General features: G+C 30.4%; 1 protein-coding gene across 1 annotated transcript in view; it reads right to left on the bottom strand.

Moving 5' to 3' along the window:
* Positions 1 to 25096, bottom strand: part of LOC142317310 (bumetanide-sensitive sodium-(potassium)-chloride cotransporter-like) — a 170926-nt gene that overhangs the window by 70518 nt on the left and 75312 nt on the right. The window contains exons 3-6 of the mRNA XM_075353748.1: positions 21372 to 21447; positions 18065 to 18160; positions 8586 to 8839; positions 5316 to 5430 (exon numbers count right to left, since the gene is read on the bottom strand). Of these exons, the coding sequence (XP_075209863.1) occupies positions 5316 to 5430; positions 8586 to 8839; positions 18065 to 18160; positions 21372 to 21447 (541 nt within the window). The remainder of the gene's footprint in view (positions 1 to 5315; positions 5431 to 8585; positions 8840 to 18064; positions 18161 to 21371; positions 21448 to 25096) is intronic.

Raw genomic sequence — 25096 nt, 5'->3', positions numbered from 1 at the left:
AATTTAATTCATATGTTTATCTTTATAAAGCAACAGACACAATGCATATTAACAATTTTTTATAATTTTTATATTCAAAAATATTAGTTACAAAAGAATAACTATTAAATCTTATTTAACTTCTTTCTTCACTTTTTCATTAAGGTTTCCAATGTAATACATTTCATTTCAGCAAACTTATTTTGACACATCAGGTTAATACTGCCAATGTCAAGTGTCATTGTGATTGCAAACATAAGACCATACTTTTTAAATCAGAAACCTTCATGTTGTTTTTATTTATAAATTCTTCAAATAAATACAATTTGTATATTTCTTGTTTTTCATAATTGCATCATATACTTAAGGTTTCGTCATAGATGTGAAATAGAAAAAAGTGTTTACATCACCCTTACTGCTTTTCTTGTTCTCTTGAATCGGATGTAGATAATTTTTCTTTAAAGATATTATGTAATATCTATTATTATTACCAAACTTTTGGGAAAATTTCTTATTAATTTTTCTTAAGCCCATAATTTTCCAGTTTCCTAATTTTCTAGATTCTTTAATGTGTAATTTTCTGAATTCACAGAGGTGTATTTTTGCACTTGCTTCATAGGTTAATAAAATCATTTGAAATGAATCCCATTTCTTCTCTCTCGCGCTCTCTCTCTCTCTCTCTCTCTCGCTCTCTCTCTCTCTCTCTCTCTCTCTCTCTCTCTCTCTCTCTCTCTCTCTCTCTCTCTCTCTCTCTCTCTCTCTCTCTCTCTCTCTCTCTCTCTCTCTCTCTCTCTCTCTCTCTCTCTCTCTCTCTGTATGTGTGTGTGTGTGTGTGTGTGTGTTACAATTACTCTACTACTTTTAGAAATTGGAGTTTTTAGTCTGTCCTCTGATACATCATCTCATGATTTAGTAACTATAACATGACAAAATTACATCTCATCAAGATATACAATCTGTTATTCGTTCTGAACTTTTTGAACATATGTTCTTCATACTCCTCAATAAGAAGTTTCCGGTTTTTTCATTTTTTTCCATTTAAAACCTAATTGCTTTAATATTTTTTTTAAAACTGCATTCACTATTTAAGAATTCTTTGATATTCTATAATAACTGCAATTTTTTAATAGATGACAACTATTTACATATGAAATGAAATTTATTTACGATCCTTCTCAATAAGCCCATGACAAAATCATCTAGCCCTGTGACAGATTTTTCACAATTCTTGTTTTGAACATACTGAAAGAAGAGGAAGCCTCAACAAGTTTTGATATAATTTCTTCAATAAATCTCTTTTATGATTCCACATTCAATGAAATTGTGATTGGAATATTTCACAAGTAATATGAGCTTGTTTCTTCAAAACTTTTTCCCACAGCGGACGTCAAGGAAAAGAGTACGTCAACTATTGGGATCTGTCAGATTTTTATCATTGTTTGGAACTGGAACCATATGTGCTTCTTTCCACTGCTGTAGGTTCATTCCATCCCTCCATAACTGATTATATAGTTCGAACAATCTACATTTTGCAGTGGTATTCAGCTGCCTGATCATGACATAAGGAATTTCATCAGGACCAGAAGCTTCTGGTCCTGAAAGATACCAGAAAGGTACCTTCTTCTTCTTCTGTTTTGAAAGGTACTTTGTATGAATAATTCATTTCAGTTCTGAAATTTAGCAGACCCTCAAGTTCTACTATATGTGTTCTGAAAAATTCATCATATTTAGCAATTTTGCTAGCTTCTTCAAAACGATTGGCTGGTAACAATTTTGTTTGCAGTTCTGATTGCAATTTTGTTTGTTTTGGAGTATCTATAACCTCATCTTCATACTGAAGACAAGTTATAGGAGTAAAGTAAAGTTTGTACGCCCACAAATAGCCTTCACTTTCTTCCAAACGTCTGATGCAGTCATGTTTCTGTTAATGGATGACACATATTGCTGCCAGGATCGTTTTTTTGAATCTATCATAAGTCTTTTTGCATATGGCCTGTATTTTCTAAAGACAATTAAATTTTCTAATTTTAAACGTTTCTTAAAAGCGTTATATGCTTTATCTTTCTTTTTACAACTTCGCTTATTTCATTGTTCACCACGAAACAGGTCGTTTCTTGAGTTTCCCAGATGTTCTGGGAATATATCTTGATGCCGTCAAATATAGTGTTCGTTATAGCATTGACATCGGCTTTGATTATTCCAGTTGTTTCAAGGAGTATCGTCCTAGCTGTGAAGCTCATCCAATCTGCCTTATCAAACAGCCATCTTTTGGAGATGGGATATATTTTTCTTATAATATTAGTTACAATTTGCAACGGGAAATGATCACTTCCATGCAGATCTTCTAAATCTTTAAAAGTGTACTTTGGTGCTATCGATGCACTTACACATGCTAAATCTATATAGGACATCGATCCATCTCTGGCTTTGAAAAAAGTTCCTGAACCATCATTTTAGATAATGAAATCAGAATTTAATAGGAACTTTTCCAATTCTCTTCCCGGGGGATCGACTCGATCTGACCCCCAAAGAGAATTATGTGCATTAAAGTCACCCACCAGTAGTATGGGTGGGGGAAACTGAGCAATTAATCATGTTATATCATCCTCCTTCCAATCAAAATTCAGCAAGTATATGCTGTAGATAGGGATCTGTAGCAGATACTTCATTTCTGATTGTGACTGCTTGCAGATTTGTGTTTATTTCAGCTGCTTCAGTGGTGGCTCTAGTCGATGTTAATATAACTACTCCACCTCTAAATTTGATATTTGGTGCTTGATCTCGCCGATATCTATTATATCTTCTTAGTTGGAAATTTTCATTTCCGCAGAAATGTGTATCTTGCAGGCATATACAAATTAGGTCTACACCATGAAGCTCATGGATGTTTGACAAACATCTATTGATGTTCCATTGTAAAGGTGATTTGCTAATTTTTTTAATTAGTTAAACTCTAGGTCTGGAGGCAGGGGCTTTCAGCACCAGATGGAAGACCGTGCATCTTGCACTGATTCCTACAGGCAAAGGAGACCCAGAGTCACCATCCTCCTACCTCCCATTGTGTATGCTTGACACAACTGGGAAGGTATTGGAGAAGCCGTTAAAGAAAAGACTGGTTGCGGCGATGAATCAGGCAGATGGCCTGTCACCCAACCAGTACGGTTTCCGGCAGGGTCAGTCGACCCTAGATGCAGTCCAAGAGGTTGTTGAGGCAGTGCAGCGAGCAGAGGATCACAATCATTTTTCGCGCCGTGTGGTCCTTCTCGTTACGTTGGACGTGAAAAACGCTTTCAACTGAACACGGTGGAGCGATATGATTCGGGTTTTGTAACGTTCATTTCACGTGCCTGGATACCTCCTCAGAATGGTGAACGCATACCTGAGGAACCGCAGTATCATGTACGAGACCGTGGCAGGCTGGCGTAGGAGACTGCGATCACGACAGGTGCGGCGCTGAGGTGGATTTTCGGTCCTGACGTTTGGAACGCCGTCTATGACATCTTGGCGAGGCTGGAGATGCCTGAAGAATCGGCCTTGGTTGGGTACGCTGACGACGTTGCGCTAATTATCGCAGACAAGTAGCGTAACCCAACAACAACAAGCGCGCCCAACTGAGGCTCAGCCGAGCCATGCACAAATTCAGTGCCTGGCTGGACGACTATGGGTCGTCTCTAGCCCTCAGAAAAACTGAGATCGTTGTTCTAACGAAGAAACGTATTGACACCTTTCTCCTCCTGCAGTCGGGGACGAGTTTGTCGAGTCACAAAATACTTCGGTATGATAACTGACCGGAAACTCAGCTTTGCTGAGCAGCTTCGGAGAGCCGCCGACAAAGTTGCGAGAGCCATAACCGCTCTCAGCCGGCTCATGGCGTATTTCGGCGGACCGAAGGCCAGCAGACGTCAACTGCTGATGTCCACAGTGCATTCCGTCTTCTTATACGGGGCGGAAGTGTGGCTTAGGAATTAAGATTCGAAAGAAACCGGAAGCGGCTCGCGCAAGTCCAACGCACCGCGGCCTTGCGAGTTGTTTCCGCGCATCGGACGGTCTCCGAGCCTGCTGTACTAGTGGTTGCCGGCGTCATACCCATTACTCTTTTGACAAGGGAGCGCCAGGATGCCTACAGGAGGTGACGGGCAAGCGAAGACCGGGAATACCGTCGAAAGTAGTAACAAACTCGCACGTTTCTCGCAAGGCAAAAGACCTGGCACCACGAGACCAGAGGATGATGGACCTCAAGGCCTGACCCTTTGGTCAGACCGTGGACGGAGCGGCGGCATGGAGAGGTGAAGTACTTCGTGACCCAGTTTTTAACGGGTCACCGGTACTTTCGTGCTTATCTCCATGTCCTAGGGAAAGCGCCTCCCTCGACTGTCTCTATGGCCCTGGTGTACGAGACGACGCCGTGCACACGTTTTTCAAATGTGTTCGGTGGGCGGCAGATCGAGGGAGATTTCTAAGCACTGAGCCCCCACAACGTAGTTGAAATGATCCTCTGTGAACTTAGCAGCTGGAAGAGTGTGCCCCGATTCGTCGGCAGCATTCTCAGGACCAAGATAGTCGTGTAAATTAGGTAGCGGCCTTCTTAGGCTAGTATAGGTGGACTTGGCCTGAAGTAATGTGTTAAACGGTTCCGGATCGAATCTTGGTAGTAAGGGGGGGGTGGTTTTAGTTTGTAGTCTGCTGATGGTGATTGGATAATACCATTGCTGGAAGCCCTACACTCCATGCGTAAATTCATTTCCACCTTCCTCCCCACAAAAAAAAAAATTTATTATGACTATTAAAATAATAGATTTTATCTAGATTTGAAGTTTTTGTTATTTTTAAATACTGCGAAATAAATTTTTATAAAAACTTTTACTAATACATTATTTTCCAAGAATATTAAAATTACTGTTACAAGATTAACAATTTAGTACAAGTTAATGGTAGTAAAATTAGTGTAATTAACATTACACTTTCTTTACTCAGATAGATGAGTAATCAATTTCTACGACTGACAGTAAAGTGGATTCTGTTCTGTGAAAACTGGTAAAAGGAAATGTTTTCAGAATGGTAGATATACAACATAACTATCAGAAAGAAAGCATCAAATTCTGTGGCAATATATGTAGTAATCATACCAATACATACTATTATCTAGTAACAATCACTATTTAATTTTTATTCATTACTGAACTATAACTAGTATTTTTCATTATAAAAAAAAACTAAATCAACTAAATATTTTACTCTACTGCTTTCAAAAATTGGTATATATTTCATTTTTCTATTAATTTTTCATTTTAAAATTAAATTATATTAATTATTATAAAAATAAAAATAAAACTTACAATCATAGCCTACAAATCCTTTAGCAATTTCAAGAGTAGTTTTAGGTCCAATTATACTTCCAACGACAAAATCAACTTGGGAGGCAATAAGAACCATCAGTAAAACCATCTGAGTCTGAAAATAATCAGTATTTATATTACTTTCAAACCTTATTAAAAGATTCCAAAGATTATTATAAAATTTCAATTCCTTTATTCTATGAGTATTATTCTATTTGTGTAATTCTTGCACATACTTTAAGAATATTTAGGTAATTGCTTAAACTAAGCAATTTCTAAAAGAAAAAGTATGAATTTTAAATTTTACACTCTAATGTGCCATTTTATAAATCGGAAATTAAAATAAGTTCATGACACTGACCAGTAAAAACTGGATGGATTCTGTCAAAAAAAAAGTGGAAAGAAGATATGATTTTGAAAGAGTGTTTGAGAGAAGTAGTTTCTTCAGAATATAGAGATTTATTGTTGATGGCTTTGTCCAGAATATCCTGGCGCTAGGAAATTTATGGTTCTAACAAATATATTAATTTTATTATTTTCTTCAAACTAGTCTAAATCTTATAGTATTTAAATTATCTTGTAATCAATTATTATACCGACATAAATAAATTATTATAATTATTCTTTATGAATTATAAAACTGAATACTGATGAATCTAACACTTCAAGAAAAGCACTTGTTTAATTTCCACATTAATTAATGTGGAAATTATTAGTATATACAACTTAAAATTTGTCGTTCATATTATTGTCGTATTTAAATATTTTCAGTATGACATTTATTTCAAAATAATACTTGAAAGGTTAAATATATATACATCTGAATGCAAAAATATTTTAGGAGAAAATAATGAATATCTATAATTAAATATCCACACTTTCAACAGTATACAAACATATATTTATCCTTTTTGCAATACCTAATGAAACTTAGCTTAACTTGTTATATTTATAAGACATGAAAAATGTATTTTGATTGAAATTTTTTTTAAATTTCACTAACAGAATTAAAAATCTTAAAAATATAAAGAAATGTCTGGATTTTTACAGTTTATAAAAATATTTTTCCTAAAAAAGTAAATATCATTCATTCAATTTTCTTTGCTCAAACCTTTTGAATGAACTTAGTTTGAAAGGATTTTTTTTTATCATCTGGCGTCAATCTGTCAGCTGAGTTGGTTTGTACTTTTCCTGCAAATTTTGCTGTCAGGTTGGTAACATTAGTTTTTGAGATTATAAATTGTAATTTTCTAACTCCCAGAAACTTTGTTCAAAACAGTTATTGTGCTGTCGTCAACTTCATTTTCTTTGAAAAGGTAAGTCATACAATTAGTATCAATGACTTGCCATTAATTTTTTGTTTTTATTTCAACTTGTTTATAAACATATATTTTTTTAAAGATTTGAGCTTTCCTAGAGTAACTTGTATCAAGTCACCATGGCATGCCAACATATTTAGTAAATACATAACTACTTATGTTTTCGGATCAAACAGCATGCTCATATTTTATAGGTTTCCTAGAAAAAACCAAGGAAACTTATAAACAATGATGAATTGGAATAAATAATGATGAATTCCTACGCAAGAACTACCGCATGAAAATAAACAAGAACAAAACGAAAGTAATGAAATGTAGTAGAAAAAACAAAGATGGACCACTGAATGTGAAAATAGGAGGAGAAAAGATTATGGAGGTAGAAGAATTTTGTTATTTGGGAAGTAGAATTACTAAAGATGGACGAAGCAGGAGCGATATAAAATGCCGAATAGCACAGGTGAAATGAGCCTTCAGTCAGAAATATAATTTGTTTACATCAAAAATTAACTTAAATGTCAGGAAAAGATTTTTGAAAGTATATGTTTGGAGCATCGCTTTATATGAAAGTGAAACTTGGACGATCGGAGTACCTGAGAAGAAAATATTAGAAGCTTTTGAAATGTAGTGCTATAGGAGAATGTTAAACATCAGATGGGTGGATAAAGTGACAAATGAAGAGGTGTTGCGGCAAATCGATGAAGAAAGAAGCATTTGGAAAAATACAGCTAAAAGAAGGGACAGACTTATAGGCCATATTAAGGCATCCTGGAATAGTCGCTTTAATAGTGGAGGGGCAGGTAGAAGGAAAAATTTGTGTAGTTAGGGAACGTTTGGAATATGTAAAACAAATTGTTAGGGATGTAGGATGATGGGGGTATACCGAAATGAAACGACTAGCACTAGATAGAGCTGCATCAAACCAGTCAAATGACTAAAGACAAAAAAAAAAGAATTGGAAAAACTATTAGTAATGTTCAATCAGGGAAACTAACTTACTAAGATGAGTCTGAAAAATATGGAATCGATAAAATGAAAATATTTTGAAAATGTAAGAATATTCACCAGGAAGATTGTGGAAGGAAAACTACCTTAACTGATGGGGAGAAATCAGTTCTAACAAGTAGGCCTGCTGACAGGTTTTTTTATAATAATGAAGGTTTGCACTGTACAATAATTTTTTCAGATAATATTGTCTTGTGTTCTAAGTGGGGATTTCTACTAAAGTATATGGATCTTCAACTTGTCGTTAAAGGACACTTGGATAAAACTGGACAAAATGTAAGAAAGTTTAAAAATCCTGCTAGGTGAAGATTGGACTGTGCCATTTTTAAAAAGACATAAAGATAAAGAGCAACTGAGTACAAGAATATCACAATTATAACTACTCATAATAACCTACTAAATGTGTAACTTCTTACATTCTGTACTACTAAATGCATTTGGATGTAATACATCACAAACACACCAACAAGCAGACAAAATTCTGAAAGGACCTTTCAGTATTTTGTAGTTTGAACCTATTAATGCTGAAAAGATCTTTCAGTATTAATAGGATTTGCTCTGGTCAGTCAATTAATTTAGCCAGTAACAAGCAAATTCATGCAGAGTAATTCAAGCAAATTCACATATAAATTTATGAATGCAGAAGGATTGTTCATAATTTTTCCTGTTTTGAATTTATACTCATTATTTCTTTTCTCTATTCCATTCTTTAATTTAAATAAATCTTTAGTATTAAGACATCATTTTCATCAAATGGGCAATGTACAGAGATAGATTTGCTACCAGATATCAGCACCAAAATTTGATTTTTTTTTTTTTTCATTTTTATGGTAATCATTGTTTTTCCCTTTCATCTTTTGTAAAATTAATTATTTTTATAATTATAAATTTTAATAAATATTATATTATTATTATTAAATGTATGTAATAATGAAATAAATAAACTAACCCTTGTGACCCAGTCCATTCCAACAAATGCAAGAATTAATATCCCCACCAAAGTTCCTACACCTACTAAACGAACATCATTGACTCCATTGTCAATAATTGACACACCAAACATTCGTAACATATCTTGTAGCGATTCACAGAATCCTACAATGTACATAGATACTGCAACTGAATTAGCAAGTGTAAACATCAAACCAATAGCACCACCAAACTCAGGACCAAGTGATCTTGAAATCATATAATAAATGCCACCTGCAAACAAGCAAACAATGATAATTATCAAAATAATCATTATCATCTCTATGCAACAAAAAAAATAAAATAACTGAAGAAAGCCTTTATTCTGAAATGTTTAGTTAAAATCATGGTCAGACTTGACACATTTTTCTTACACTATAAAATTTCTATACAATATTCCAATGCGTAATCCTTGAATTTCTGGGATGGATTAATAATAAAAAAAATGCAAGGGGTTAGACAATTGAATTGGAAATTAAGCCTTACTACTTTACTGACATCAGTTTTTGTCAGAATTTATTTTCACTTATGCCTTCAATAAAATTACAACTTCACTGAAATGGATTAAAATAAAAAAAAAGTCTTCAAAAACATCCTAAATATTAAAAAAATAATACTATTCAAATCTTCTTTATATTTTGGTTTTTAGAAAAGAAAATTGGCGCCAATTTAAAAAAAACTTTAATTAATTTAAAGAAGAATTGAATTGAATTATTTTTTTTAAGTTTGGTTAAATTTTGAAACTAGTTTAATTACTTTTTTCTGTTTACTTAACAGATTTTTCATTTTCTTTTAAAATATGAGTACCCCCTACAAAAAAGACAACCATCAGCAAAATGCTGTTTGTAATGAATGCAAAAGACAAAAAACGTATGTCTTGGCAATATTATTACATTTTTACCTCAAATTTTCTTAACAATATGAGTTTCATGCACACTCATAATTTCAGCTGTGTATATTTTTATATGTATCATTATGCAATGATAAGCATAAAAAATCTTCAAATTGTTAACATGACCGTAAAACTTTTGTATAAATCTACCACTTAAGGTGTCCGAAAGAAAATTACTGTAGCAGTACCACATGAACTTCCTCAACAAAATAAAAATACATACATATAATTCAACTGAATTTAAATAGTTTTTACAGTTAAGCCAGCTTCAAAATCAAAAATTGTGTCAATATAAACAATTCAACATTTTTAAAATATTGTTCATTACCTTGCCTGACTCCTGTTTTAATCTCTAAGACTTCTGAAATTTCACTCATATACTTAATTTCAGATTTTTAATTTGTTTAGTTATTTCCAAGTCATATTATTTATTCAAAATTTTTCTGAAATATCAATTATGATCTTCTGTCAATACAGTCATAAGCTTTCATAAAATGTGCAAAAATAATTACGGAATTTTTGTTTCTGTTTATTTCATGTTTGACGATAATTTTAAATTCAAAGTCTGTTCTGCACATAATCTGCCTTTCCCAAAGCCTTTGACTTTTTCCCATTTATTTTTTGCCCTCTTTTCTAGTTAATAAAAGCTTGAGATAAACTTTTATATGTCAACAGTAAAAGGAAATTTCCCTCTATTGTTACTGAATTCATTTTATCACCTTTTTATGAGGTGAGTGCATATTTCTAGTCTTTTGGTAATTCTTCTTCCTTCTATATGTTTTTTAATAATTTTCTCAGTCAAGTAATAATTTGATTATAATGAATAAATAGATGATGGATATCCTTATAATTATTTTGGTTTGATATATACAAGTATTTGATTTACTTTATTTCTTTGCCTAATTCTGTTTCATTATTGAATGAATATTTGTATGATTTGTGTCTCATATATTATACATAATATGTATTTATTTTGTGTGATCAAGGGTTATTTGATTTTCTGTGAATAATATTTTATTATGCCTTCAATTTTATGCCTTCAATAAAATTACAACTTCACTGAAATGGATTAAAATAAAAAAAGTCTTCAAAAACATCCTAAATATTAAAAAAATAATACTATTCAAATCTTCTTTATATTTTGGTTTTTAGAAAAGAAAATTGGCGCCAATTTAAAAAAAACTTTAATTAATTTAAAGAAGAATTGAATTGAATTATTTTTTTTAAGTTTGGTTAAATTTTGAAACTAGTTTAATTACTTTTTTCTGTTTACTTAACAGATTTTTCATTTTCTTTTAAAATATAAGTACCCCCTACAAAAAAGACAACCATCAGCAAAATGCTGTTTGTAATGAATGCAAAAGACAAAAAACGTATGTCTTGGCAATATTATTACATTTTTACCTCAATTTTCTTAACAATATGAGTTTCATGCACACTCATAATTTCAGCTGTGTATATTTTTATATGTATCATTATGCAATGATAAGCATAAAAAATCTTCAAATTGTTAACATGACCGTAAAACTTTTGTATAAATCTACCACTTAAGGTGTCCGAAAGAAAATTACTGTAGCAGTACCACATGAACTTCCTCAACAAAATAAAAATACATACATATAATTCAACTGAAATTAAATAGTTTTTACAGTTAAGCCAGCTTCAAAATCAAAAATTGTGTCAATATAAACAATTCAACATTTTTAAAATATTATTCACAGAAAATCAAATAACCCTTGATCACACAAAATAAATACATATTATGTATAATATATGAGACACAAATCATACAAATATTCATTCAATAATGAAACAGAATTAGGCAAAGAAATAAAGTAAATCAAATACTTGTATATATCAAACCAAAATAATTATAAGGATATCCATCATCTATTTATTCATTATAATCAAATTATTACTTGACTGAGAAAATTATTAAAAAACATATAGAAGGAAGAAGAATTACCAAAAGACTAGAAATATGCACTCACCTCATAAAAAGGTGATAAAATGAATTCAGTAACAATAGAGGGAAATTTCCTTTTACTGTTGACATATAAAAGTTTATCTCAAGCTTTTATTAACTAGAAAAGAGGGCAAAAAATAAATGGGAAAAAGTCAAAGGCTTTGGGAAAGGCAGATTATGTGCAGAACAGACTTTGAATTTAAAATTATCGTCAAACATGAAATAAACAGAAACAAAAATTCCGTAATTATTTTTGCACATTTTATGAAAGCTTATGACTGTATTGACAGAAGATCATAATTGATATTTCAGAAAAATTTTGAATAAATAATATGACTTGGAAATAACTAAACAAATTAAAAATCTGAAATTAAGTATATGAGTGAAATTTCAGAAGTCTTAGAGATTAAAACAGGAGTCAGGCAAGGTAATGAACTTTCCCCTGTTCTATTTATTCATGGAAAATGAGGTTAGAGAATGAGAGAATAGAAGAAAAAAGAATTAATAAACAGATTAAATTGGAAAAAAATTATAAAAATCTAGGGATTGTAGATTTGACACCAATTGTTTGATGTAAGCATATGATTTAGCAATTCTTTCTGAAAATGTAGAACCAACAGAGCAAATAAACTAACTAAAAGAGATTTCAGGAAAAAACTGATATGTAAATATTCTTTGTAAAAATAGAATTTATGACTGCTATAAAAATTCCATCAAAAATTTTAATCACAAAACATGAAAAAATTGATATGAGTAGAAAAATTTAACATTTAGGGGAATAATACTTAAAAGGACTGGACAAAGAACCTAGCAAAATCAGAGCTAGAAAACTAGAACTAGCATTGAACGATAAGTATAATAAGAAAGAAATATCAACAAAAACACAATCTGGACATTACAATGCAGTTATCAAGCCAAAATGCCAATTTGGAACGGAATGTTTAGCTTTAATGAAGGAAAGGGAAATACAGAATTGGAAAGAAAGAAAGGATAATTCTGAGAAAAATGTTGGAACCTAAAAAAGAAGATGAATATAGACAGAGAAATTTATTTGGAAAATAAAGCTTTCAGATAAAATTAGATAAAACTGTAATGTTTTATGGACACTTAATCCTGATGCACAAGAACAGATTAACTAAGAAAATATTTGAACTTACCCAATACAAATGAACACAAATGAATACCCAATATAAATGAACAGGAAAATTGTGAAAATAATGAATTGTTTATATTCAAACTGTTTTGATAGGCTAATTATTGTAAAAAAATATTTAATTTAGTTGATTATGACAACTCTCTTTCAACATATGGTGTAAAAGTAATGCATTGCCTACAATAATATTTTAATAATGAATCTATAGTTGTGTTAAGCTCTCTTTATGTAAATTGGTAAGTTTTCATTCAGTAAAAATATTCAAAAAGTAGTAATTAGATATCTAAAGACAAAATAAAGGAAAAAATAGTTTTTGGAAGATCATGAATTATGAAACACTTTACAGATTGGAATGCAAACTGTTGTTTTTTTTTTTTTCAAATAGCACTCGATCAATTCCTGGAGATGGTGTCTGGGTTGAGTGGAACATGAAAAGATGTAACGTCAATAAAACTTGTTAAAAGACAAATAAAGAATATGCGTGACAAGTTGTTTAACAAAAAAGTTGTCTGAGGAATTTAATGTAAATTTTTAGGTGTCAGCAAGGGATGTGCTACGACTTCCTGGTGTTAATAACACTGAGGAAAAAAATTTTTTTTTTTATCAATGGAACAAAATACATGATAGACTTTTTCATTAAGAGGAAAGTTCAACCACCATCAGTTTTCTCCATCATCCACCATTTTTTTTGTGATACTTAGGTAAACTTTGAAAGAAATGTAAAAATTTACATTGTTATAGGGTACAATTCAACTTACCTAAAATGTGGTAGTGATTTTCCTTGTGTTTGGCACCTAGAACATCCAATTATAGAATCCAACAACAATCTGCGAACATTCTTGCACTTCACTGTCACTGGTATCTGGTTTCCATGACTGAGATTTGCTGGTGTAAGTGTCCCCTGTACTTCTCACTAACAACGTACCATTGTGAATCCAAGAAATGAATTTTTAGAGACATATAACACCCCATATGTAGGTGTGACTAAAATAATTCGCCCACAATGATACAGTTGTTGGAGGATGATTTATGATCTGTTAAAAAGTTCTGCACTACGCTTTTAAATAACCTTCACACTGACTTTTCAACTGTCATAACATTCTTCTAATTGGCATCTCTAATCAAAGTTCTTATTTGGAAACCCAGAAAAACGTCTTCTTTGATTTTCATGTCACTAACACAAGGAAATTTTTCTTTCAAATAATGAAATCCAGCACCTTTTTTATCCATTATCTTAACAAAGATTTTGAAAAGTCTTAATTTGATATACGACATGGCAGTAGAATTTCTACTTCCAAATTAACTAGTTACAGATTTAAACATTTTTCTCTACAGCTGTAAGTGCTTCATGCTTTGGCAATTCCTTTTTAATATAATGATTAGTTTTATCCCTGCTGTCCCATTCATTCGCACAAAAAGCAATAAAATTTAGTGAAGCTGTAAACCCATTAATAATGCAATAACTTTTAAATCACACTATATAATCTAATGATGCTTTCTATACTGACTTTTTTTTAATAGGATTTTCATATTGTCATACATTACATTCATATTGCATACATAGCGAACACTTAAACAATACCTTGGTATTAACTGTATGACTGCTCTATGCTGACAAATCAGAACCTACAATAAACGAATAATCATGTGTATATACTTATACCTACATAATGTTACGTTTGTACCCCATCCTATGTTAGAGATCATTTAAAATATTCTTTTATGTACGTAGGTTATTCTTAAAAAATTTACATAGAATTCTGCAAAAGCAATAGTTTAAAATGTTCTCAAATAAAAATTATGAATGATTAAAAAAATTTTAATTATATTTTTAAATTTACCATAAAGCATTACATTAGGAGCACAATGAAACTTTCACGTTTCAAACTGTGTTTATTACTGTAATTGATGATTTATTGAAGATAAAATGAGAGTATAGAGTGGGATTCATTCAAGGACTTTGCTGATATACGTTTGCGATGACATAATTTTATTGATGTAACAGAAAAATTAATCAATTTTAAAGGGAATCTCAGAGTGGAGCTAAGAATTATGAAAGTAAAACTAAATCTATGAATATAGAAATGAACGAATATAAGAAATGAACGATTTTATGAAAGATTAATGACCAGGACATGAAAGATGATTACAGTTCACTTTCTTCAGAAGTGTTGTGACTAGCTGGTCGAGTAGATGAAGATGGGTAATATACATTAAGAAACAACAATGTTACAATCGTCCAGTAATGTAAAGTCTGTAAATCATCTGGTATTAGAAGAAACATCACAGTTGAGGATTTTTGGTTCCAATGTTAAGAATATACTCTTATATGTTTATTCGACAAACAGGATAACCAAACAAATACCAGGCAAGTATAACATTTTCTAAAGAAGTGTTTTTGAAAAATATTAATATTAAATGACGTGATAGAAGAAAAAATGAGGAGATTCTCAAAACAGCAAACCAGAAAATGATTTAAGTGCAGCTTAGGCTTTAAAAGGATAGATGAATTCATCATATTCTTTCAAAGGCATCAGTAGTATTAAGGATGATTTGGAGTGGAATTCCCAGGATACAGGAGAAAAAGTAGGCTGCACAAGACAGAAAAAAACAATTGAGAAAGAGACATATAAGAAGTGTAAATCATAGAGTCATTTGAAGCAGCTGTCAGAGAATATGACCAGGTGGTATGGCTTCATAGAAGACCTGACCTCCAGGTACGAATTAACAGAAACTACGAACGCATACATTAAAAAATAAGAATTAACACATATATTGAGAACTTCCTCCTAATTTTTAGAAGGTTAAAAAAAATAAATACAATAATTTTAAATACATTAAAGATATAATTTTTAAAGTATATGAAGAGAGGATAAATGTCTAACCATTTTGGAAAAAACTGTATGAGTATCTGTTTGCCATTTGAAAAATTTCTTTGAAAACAAATTAGTATAGAATGTTTTCAAATTCTGGATGATAAAAGAGAAGGTTTATTATACGTTTACTTAATTAGATGACTGTGTAAATTCTTATACAAATTTTATATTATATAAATTACTAATGATAAATGAACAAAAATAGCAATGTACTAAAAAAAGTGAAAACTTTATTGTTAGATTCCTAAATTACTTTTAGCTTCCTTTAGGCTTGTAATGCTCTTAAGTTTTACAGTTACATAAGAAAAAGCATGTATCATATACAAAGTATCTGATTCAATTTTTTAAAAATAGCCTTCTTTTGTTTATCTTCATACACATGCACACACGTGTTTGTATGTGTTAACTTTCAGTAGTTCATGAACAAGTAGGAAACCTTTCAAATTAGTATCCCGTAAAAGGTTTAAAAAATCAATTATACTTATAGTAATAAGAATTATAGCATTTAAAATAATACATATGTTATACTTTTAAGCATATACAAATGTACAAAGTAACACTTTTTTTAATTAGCCATAGCCTCATCAATCCAAAAAGAAATTTTTACAATTGAATTAATACTTATTGGGAATTCCACGTAATTATTTCTGGCTAGGAAATCACACCATAAAAAAGCATGTCCTTCTTGCACTTCTTTCATAATTTTCTTCTGGAATCACCATAATTCATCAAATCATTCATAACTGATCTGATGACCTTTGTGTCATTTCCTCAGATTTTTACCCTAATTAAGGACTAAACTTTACACAAATATTTTCTAGTGTTTCTTTCTAATTCTTAAACATGAACTTTATACCAGCAGACTTCTTTTTTATATGAAACCACTATTTACTTGAGATATCTATATATTTTTATACATCCTCTATAATTTTACTACCTAAATAATAAAATTCAGCAATAACTACGGTATATGTATTCCCCAAAATTAATGTTTAATTCATTTTTATCCTACTTTTCATCAAATTTCATCACTTTTGTTTTACTTTTATCAATTTTAATACTAAATTTCTTTCATAGCAATTAATCCATTCCATTCAAAATGTTCATGCAACAAGAGAGTATATTATAATTTCTGTCCAAAGAACAATACCATTAGTAAATCTTAACATTTTTCTATTTTCTCCTTGTTTAGTTATTACAATCTCAAATTTTTCTACAGATTCCTGTATTGCTTCTTCTGTACACAAGTTAAAAGACAATAGCCATGGACCTTAAGACTTGTTTCACTCCTTTTTGAATCGACCAACTCTTTTTCAGATTCTTTAATATCTGCCATCTTAAAACCACCTTTTCTTGTCAAGATTTTAAATAACAATAATGCATTTTTTCCCGTTTAGAAAGTGACAAATCTATCAATATTCTGCTGGCAAAAACAGACGTTATTCAAAGTACAAGGTTTCATTACAAACAATTTTTAAAATATGTATAACGTACTTATTGAATCTATGCCAAATTATACGTGTGAACTAATTCAAATAAGAGATATATTCCAACTATGTACTTGCTGGTTATATGAATGTTAGAAGACATAATCAGAAACGATGTCAATAAACTGAAATGTGATATAAGTCATTCTTGAAACTAGCATACCAGAATTCTATGCCAGACAAAGCAAGGAAAATCTAAATTTTTGTCAGCTATTAGATTATTTACTGCACCAACACATCAATGTTTTAAGCCCACCAAAAGACAGAATTTTACCCTTATAAGTAATACTTTCACTACCAATGTAGATGTCCCTCGGGGCATCTGCATCGGTGGCATCTCTGCGGGGCCTGGACTGAAAGCTGTGTGGCACAATCAGTTTGAGGGCGAGAAGATGTCCTCTGTTAAAGCCACTGCTGGCTAGGAACGGAGGGGGTGGTGTAGCGACCGGACACGCTATGAGGTGGGATCTTCTCCCCTCGGGGGGGAATCGATATGTTCACCTAGGGTTTGGTTTTATAGTTAGCAAACAAAGTGCTTTACATGCCTCATGTCAAAAGAAAGACTGGGAAAGTCAGTGTGAAGCCAAAAATTAATCTACCCTTCTGTCAGAAAACAGTGAGTGCATTACATTCATTGCCTCTACACAGTAGAAATAATAGCAAAAGTATGAACATTTATCTAATTAAAATTACACAGTAATAGATAACAATTGTATCTGGATTAATTTGTACAATCATCTACTACATCTACTACAATCATAAACAATAAAGAATAAAACAATTATTTATTATTTATTGTTTGAGTATATAAATAATCAGATAACTTGAAAGTCTATTTTTGACCAATGTTATTTTTTAAAAATGATCTTATTTTATTTCCCAATTGTAATGAATATTAAACTGGTGCTAATCAGATACAAGTTATCATAATTTCTTTAAATTGAAATTACTTTACTTCTCTAAAGTGTTTTAGTCATTCTTTGAAATAGTTGACAACCTTTATAACAAGAGTTACAGAAACTGGAATGAATAAGTAAAGTAGTACAGTAAATATTAAAAAATATTGATATTATATGAATAGTTACCTCCTTCTATAAGACCATTTGTACTAACAGCAGACATTGATAATGTGGTAGCTAGGGTGACTATATTTGCTAAACATATAACAGCAATACCCATTCCTGTAAACATTAATAAAAATAAGGATAAATATTTAATATGGTTATTTCATTTACAATAAATAAATAAGACCTTAACAAGTGGACTGTATAAATCAACGAAAATCTTGTAGTTCAAGAATTAGTCATAAACAGTGCAGAAACAGAGAATAACTATAAAAATAGTCAAAATAGCATATAAGAGCAAGACACCCATTTGACAAGAGAGTATTGTAACTTTTTTCTTTTTTTTAACCTCCGAGTTCATCATTAGGTATTGCTTCAGAGTAGGAGATGAATGACAATTTTTGTAGCGTGTGAAAATGCCATGCCTGACCAGGATTCAAACCCAGGATCTCCGGATGAAACTTATTTGTAGATTGTAACTTATTCGAGTGTTACTTTATGCAACTCAAGTGATGGGTATTAATTTTATATTTGAATGAAAATCAAGTCAGTAAATAGATAGATAAAATTTATTTTATACCTTTAGTATTCCCTTTAAATAACACAATTTTAAACTAATAATAATACTAACATAGAAAAACTGCACTAAAAACTAAAATAATATTTTTCTTCATATTTTTTGGACCAGGTTAAGAATATATGACTTAAATATTCCTTTTTAGTTTTGAAGTTGATTTTATTTTTTTCAAAAAGTTATTTTTTTTATACCTTTTAATTTCATGGAAAATTTGGATAGGTCTAGAAAAAACACTGCCCTATGAAAAAAGTAGATGAAAGAAAATTGTATTCATATAAATAAAAAAAGGAATGCAGAGAAAGATGTAAACAGGCTGCTACTGAGTGTAAAATGTGGAATGTGGCTCTCTGAAATGTGGAAATTTATATCTTTACCCTAAATTTCCAAACCAATTTTTTTTAATAATCATGTTAAAATACTTTGAATATCGGAATGACATCAGGCTACATACCATAGCACTACAACAATGTTACACTAAACAATGATGATAACAAGAAACAAAAAGTGATCTTCAAAAAACGTTATCACATTACTTATAAGTTTGAATAATACTTATTTATTTATGCTTATTTATTTTTGAATCTAAATTGTATTAGATTCAGAAATACTATAAAAATGTCATTTAGATTTCTAGGTGCTGATGTTAACAGCATTCATATATTTATGATAATAGAAGTAAAATTATATAAGACTAAATGATGATTCTAAATATAATTAAGGCAGTAAATACAATAAACGACTAGTTGTGTCAGTTAATGACAATGTTCTTAAAAAATAATTAGAAATAAAACTTATAAAAACTGTATATTTAATCTATTTGTGTTATGTTTTTAATCAATTTTAAGATGATATGAATTCATTTATAAATATTTATATACGTAAAATTATTTTGAGAAAATATGAGAAGGAAACAGTCTGATATTTAACATAAGTATACAAGATTACAAAATATAGCATAAATGAAACTTTAACATGTAACCAAGTTAAAACAAATGATATTCTGCAACCTACACATACATTGTTTTGAATACCAACAAGGATATTAAGAAAGATTATTCGTACATTGTAAATAAAGTTAAAAATAGCAGTAGACTGTCTGCCTCAGATTTGAAACTTCACATCATTATATAGAATATTTCATAATAATGAAAAAAATATTTAAATTGTTAAATCTTTCACATAATACCATTAAATATTTTAGATTCATAGTAAATTATACAAAAATTAAATGTTTCCAGGAAAATGTGGGAGGAATATTAATATAAAAGAAAAAAGGATGTTATAATGAGGGAAGATCAGATAATGATCTTTTTAGATTTTTAGTTCTGCAGAATGTATTACATATTAGAAGTTATGCAAATCAATAACCAATAACTATCAAAAAAAAAGGTGTATATAACAAAAAAAAAGATTATAGGACTGTCATCAGTCATCATTTACTCCCAAAATGATGTGGTTATTCTTAGAATTAATAAGAATGCCATGCTTAATAGGGACACATGAGGTGGTTTCCTCACTAATTCAAATAAATTGTTGCGCATTAGCATGGCAAAGCTGTACATTTAATCTGTTCACAACTGTATAATTAATACCTTTTCTCTCTAAGAAAGTAACTGTTATCAGTAATTCTTGTATTTCAGATGCTTTACATGCATTGCAACCTTAAAAAATGAACATATAGTGCAATGAATTACTATACTTTTTTTTTACAAAACAAACTATCTATACTGAGTAAGAGTAAAATTCACACCCACAAATTGTTAAAGAATATTCTATTGTGTTTCCATTTATATCTGTATGTACCAATGTTAGCTTTAAGCAAAGGAAATGCTGTGCTGATATTCAATTAATCTTTAGTAATATTTTTATTTAATTTGATGAGATTTTAGTGATAAATTTATCAAAATGATTTCATATCTGGGTAAGTAGTAATTTCATTTCTGGGTAACTTGTAATCTTAATACAATACATTTAAACAGTTTGTAGTTTAGACAATAAAACTACAAAAGCATTAATGAAGTGACAAAGAATCAAACTCTAGATTAACATAAGCAAACACAGCTTTTATGCAGAAAAGAATCTGCTAATATAAAATACAACTTTAAGAACTATAATATCTCTTTTTAATTACATTTCAAGCACTTCCAATCTTCTTTCATCCTCTTCTCTTAGTAAGGGTGTATATCATAGAGTGAGGCACTGTTTTTGAAAAACTATATAGATAATTTATGATAATATTATCTATATATATATATATATATATATATATATATATATAGATAGATAGATAGATAATTTGTTAGATAATATAATATTTGCTATGAAGCAAAAATTTGTTTGGACCAACTTTTGTCTCAATTATATTTTTAACATTCCTAGTATTAACATTTAATCGGCAGAACAACCTAAAGCCTAGACTATTATCCTGTTCCCTAGATATTTGAATAGCTGCAATTCTAGTTTATAGATTAGAAGGCGTAGCTTTTCCCAATAAGCGTTTCAGAGTTAAGTTTATAGAAATTAGACAGGAAACAGGTTCCAGAATAGGTCTACTGACAAACTAAACCTCACCAGATCAGATCATGGCCCACTGTTATCTATTCAAACCCAAGCAGTCTCAGTTTAAGAAGAAGGAGATCTCAGATAAATAAAAATGATGGAGGCTTCATTATCATTCATAAGATAAGAAAGCACAAACAGAATTAAAATTCGATATAAATCTCAATGTAAATTTTATCAAAATTTACATACCGACTCCGGCTTGTCCAATGACCCATGAAAGTCGAAGAAATAACATCACACCCCATATATTTAGAAGACATCGCATCTGAAACAAATGTATAAAAATTACATAATTGTTTTCTCATCATAAGAGGTTGTAAAGAAAAAAAGAATATTTACAAAAAATAAAAATAAATAAACTATTGCATTTATGGAGCAATAAAAATCGTTTACCATTATTTATAAAATAAAATAAAAACTAGAACAAAAGAAAGATGATTTTAATTTCATTATGACCAAAGTTGAAGGAAAACAAAAATTTTATATATAAACAAACAAAACATCTATCCCTTCTACAAGAGTTACAGTTTGTATAGGTTTACTACTTTAAAATTGTAAGATCTCCTTTTGCTTAGTGTCAGCACTATTCATATTGACATTGCATTCTTTTTAGTTATCAGTTTTTTGGATTGCCTCATTAATGGTTCAAGATGGCCATTGAAAAAATTCAATGATATAGCTCATTGTACTTAGGTAAGTTTTACTTCTATAAAAATCATAAACTTTAAATTTTACTCTGTCAACAACCCAGTTCTACACAGTTCAACAGGAATGATTTAACTTTATGGTAACTGATTTAACAGTATGGTAACTTTAATTTATCATTTTTATGACAGTTAAATCATTCATTCAATTTGACTTTTGTTAGTTTTACATTTTGAATAGGTCAATATGGATAGGCCAATATTGGTAAGGTTTTGATGCATGCAGCTAATACCCTCTATTTTAAATTTCCTAAAATAGATTGAAAGAAAAAACACTAGAAATTAATTTTATCAAACAAGAATGTATTATGAGATTTTTCAGTATGGTAACTTTAATTTATCATTTTTATGACAATGTTATTTCTTTCAATATGATTTTTGTTTGTTTTACAGAAACATTGCTACCAATCAATCTACTCTTTTTCAGTAACCCACCACTGTCATAAGAATGTTTTTGATGCATTGAAAATTTATAAATATTAATCTGAAGACAATGAAACATTCTAGTTGCTAATCGTCATACTTTTCAATTTTCCTTCATCACTGTCTAGGAGAACTAATTTCTCCTTTCCTCCTCATACATCCAAATCATGTTAAGTCTTTTTTGTTCTGTTTGACAAGATATAAATTTTGTAGTATCTTTAAATTTTCATTTTTATTTTTTGCTCCGTAGTAATCATTATATAATATTATAAGCTTTTCATTGTAATATTATAAATCAAACACTTGTGGGTAATGTTCCTTAACCATACACTGAGTTTAATACATCAGTAGTCTTTCTATTGTTGTGCTGTATATTCTTTATAATTTCAAACCAGATTTTCTGAAAGTGAACCCAAATAACAGAAGTTCTCCACTTTTTAAACACAATCCTTTCTAGAAAAATATTGTCTACATACTTAGACAATATAATAATATTTTTTTCAGAGGAGACCTTTTTTATTATAAAGAAGTAAATCGGCTTAAAAATTAGCATGAATACACCAGATCGATCAGGGATTCCCAAACTGTACATCGCAGTGCCCCAGGAGTCACGGCCTCTTCACAGGGGCGCCATAAAATATTGTAAAAGCTTTAAAATTAATTGAACCAAGACATTTATAACTATTAATTTAATGTTAATAAAGTAAAAAAAATAATGAAGATACACGAGCTTTATTTATTTTTATCTCTTACTTATGAGTAGTCATAATTTTATTTAGGGTAGAGTGCCATGAAAAAATTTTTATTGGAAAAGGTCACCACGAATCAGAAAAGTTTGGGAACCACTGTTGAAGGGTATTACACATCATTTTTATATCAATAAACATGATGTGCAGTTAAGAACTGTAGGATGAGAGGTAATAGTTTCTTATGATTGCAAATAAGTTTAAAAATGTTGCTGTTTGAAAGAGTATTGTTTCAAAAATTTGCGTAATGAAAAATGAATTGAAAAAAATTATCTTTATCTAAGATTATTACAGAACTAAAATATACCAACAGAGGTATACAGCTACAACTCTAAAACTAAAACAAGAGATAAATATTAAAAAACACAACTGCCAAAATAAAACATTGCTGACATTACTCTTTAATATAGGATAAATTACTAATACAGGATAATTAAAGAGTGTGTGGGTGGCAATTTTATATAAAGTATATATATATTTTTTTTTTAATTTATTTAAACACACACACACACATATATATACATATATATATATATATTTGTATATATAGTTTATGACACTACCGGTAATGTAAGGATTCGAACATTGAGTCATACATCTAAATCAGTTCAACTGTTGAACTGCTATGGTGGAACAAACATACATGCATAACGTACACCGTAAATACATTACTCTCCTTTTTGAGTTCTCATGTAAAAAAGAATATCATGCAAAAAGTCTTGAACTCTTATTTAATTAAAAACTGTATAAAAAAACATTTTTCACCATGTTGTAGAATCATCATACGAGGGTAATTTTTTTTTAAGGTCCGATCAGTCACGAAATTAAAACCACAGTGAAAATAAAAAAATTTTTATTGGTAACAAGTACTTACATAGTTACGCTATTTCTCTACATAGTTGCCACTCTGATTTAGACATTTGTTGTAGCGTGGTACCAACTTTCCAATACCCTCGTCATAGAACCGAGCCGCCTGTGTTTTCAGCCATGTTTCTACACTGGTCTGCAGCTCGATGTCTGTGCCAAAATGTTGTCCTCCTAGCCAGCGTTTCATGTGAGCAAAGAGGTGAAAATCGGATGGAGCCAAGTCCGGGCTGTATGGTGGGTGATCAAACACTTCCCAACGAAAACACTGCAGGAGCTTCTTTGTTACAGCTGCAGTGTGCGGCTCATGGAGAAAGACAATGCCTGATGATAACATTCCTCTCCGCTTGTTCTGAATTGCTCTTCGTAGAGTAAAAAAAATAACCCTCATACATCATCATGCAGAATCATAAGCTAAGATCCCAAAAAGTGTTTTACTCAGCAATACACAACATTTTATGGCCTTTAAGGTTGTTATCCCTGTGACAATTTTTATACAATAAGAAAATGGAAGAAACACATTTTTTCTGTAAAAGATGTAATCACATGATTTTGTTGAGCAGTGGTAAGCCCAGAAGAGAGCCCATCCTTGCTCATGATTAAAAAAAATTGTTTCAGAAAGAACTAGTTGCAAATTTAATGAACTTTAATTATTACTGCCTTAAAAGTTTTGCCAAAATGTGTATTAAACTAGAAGATGGCCGGCAAAAACCAATTAATGATTGAGAGTGTATATCAATTTAAGTATATTTTTGAAAGGCTTTTGATTGGCCCTACAGTTCATTTAATTGGTCTGATGCTATGAGTTTTCTGTTCGGTATTAATTTTTTTAATATCAACATAATTACTACATCCATATCCTTGGAAATCGGTTTTATATATTCCAACATTTATTATCTTGTAAAGTTTTTGCCATCTACACCAAATAAATAAAAACTGAATACCTTTAAAATGTACAGCCTACCAACCAAGTTTGTTTTATTCAAGATTGTGCCATAAATATCTTTCTTCTCATATTCATTTTAAGTTTACTTTATTTAACATTTTATCAACTCTTCTCCTCTAACACTACATTTCAAAGACCTATCATTTTCTTCTTTACTCTTCTTCTATGGGCCATCTTTTACTACTATGAAACATTACATTTTACATAAATTCTATAAAATAACTTTATACT

This window comes from Lycorma delicatula, chromosome 1 (genome assembly GCF_047948215.1).
Source record: "Lycorma delicatula isolate Av1 chromosome 1, ASM4794821v1, whole genome shotgun sequence".
In the NCBI taxonomy this organism is placed as follows: Eukaryota; Metazoa; Arthropoda; class Insecta; order Hemiptera; family Fulgoridae; genus Lycorma; species Lycorma delicatula.
The sequence above is the reverse complement of the archived record's forward strand: the minus strand, read 5'-3'. Positions and strand labels throughout refer to the sequence as shown.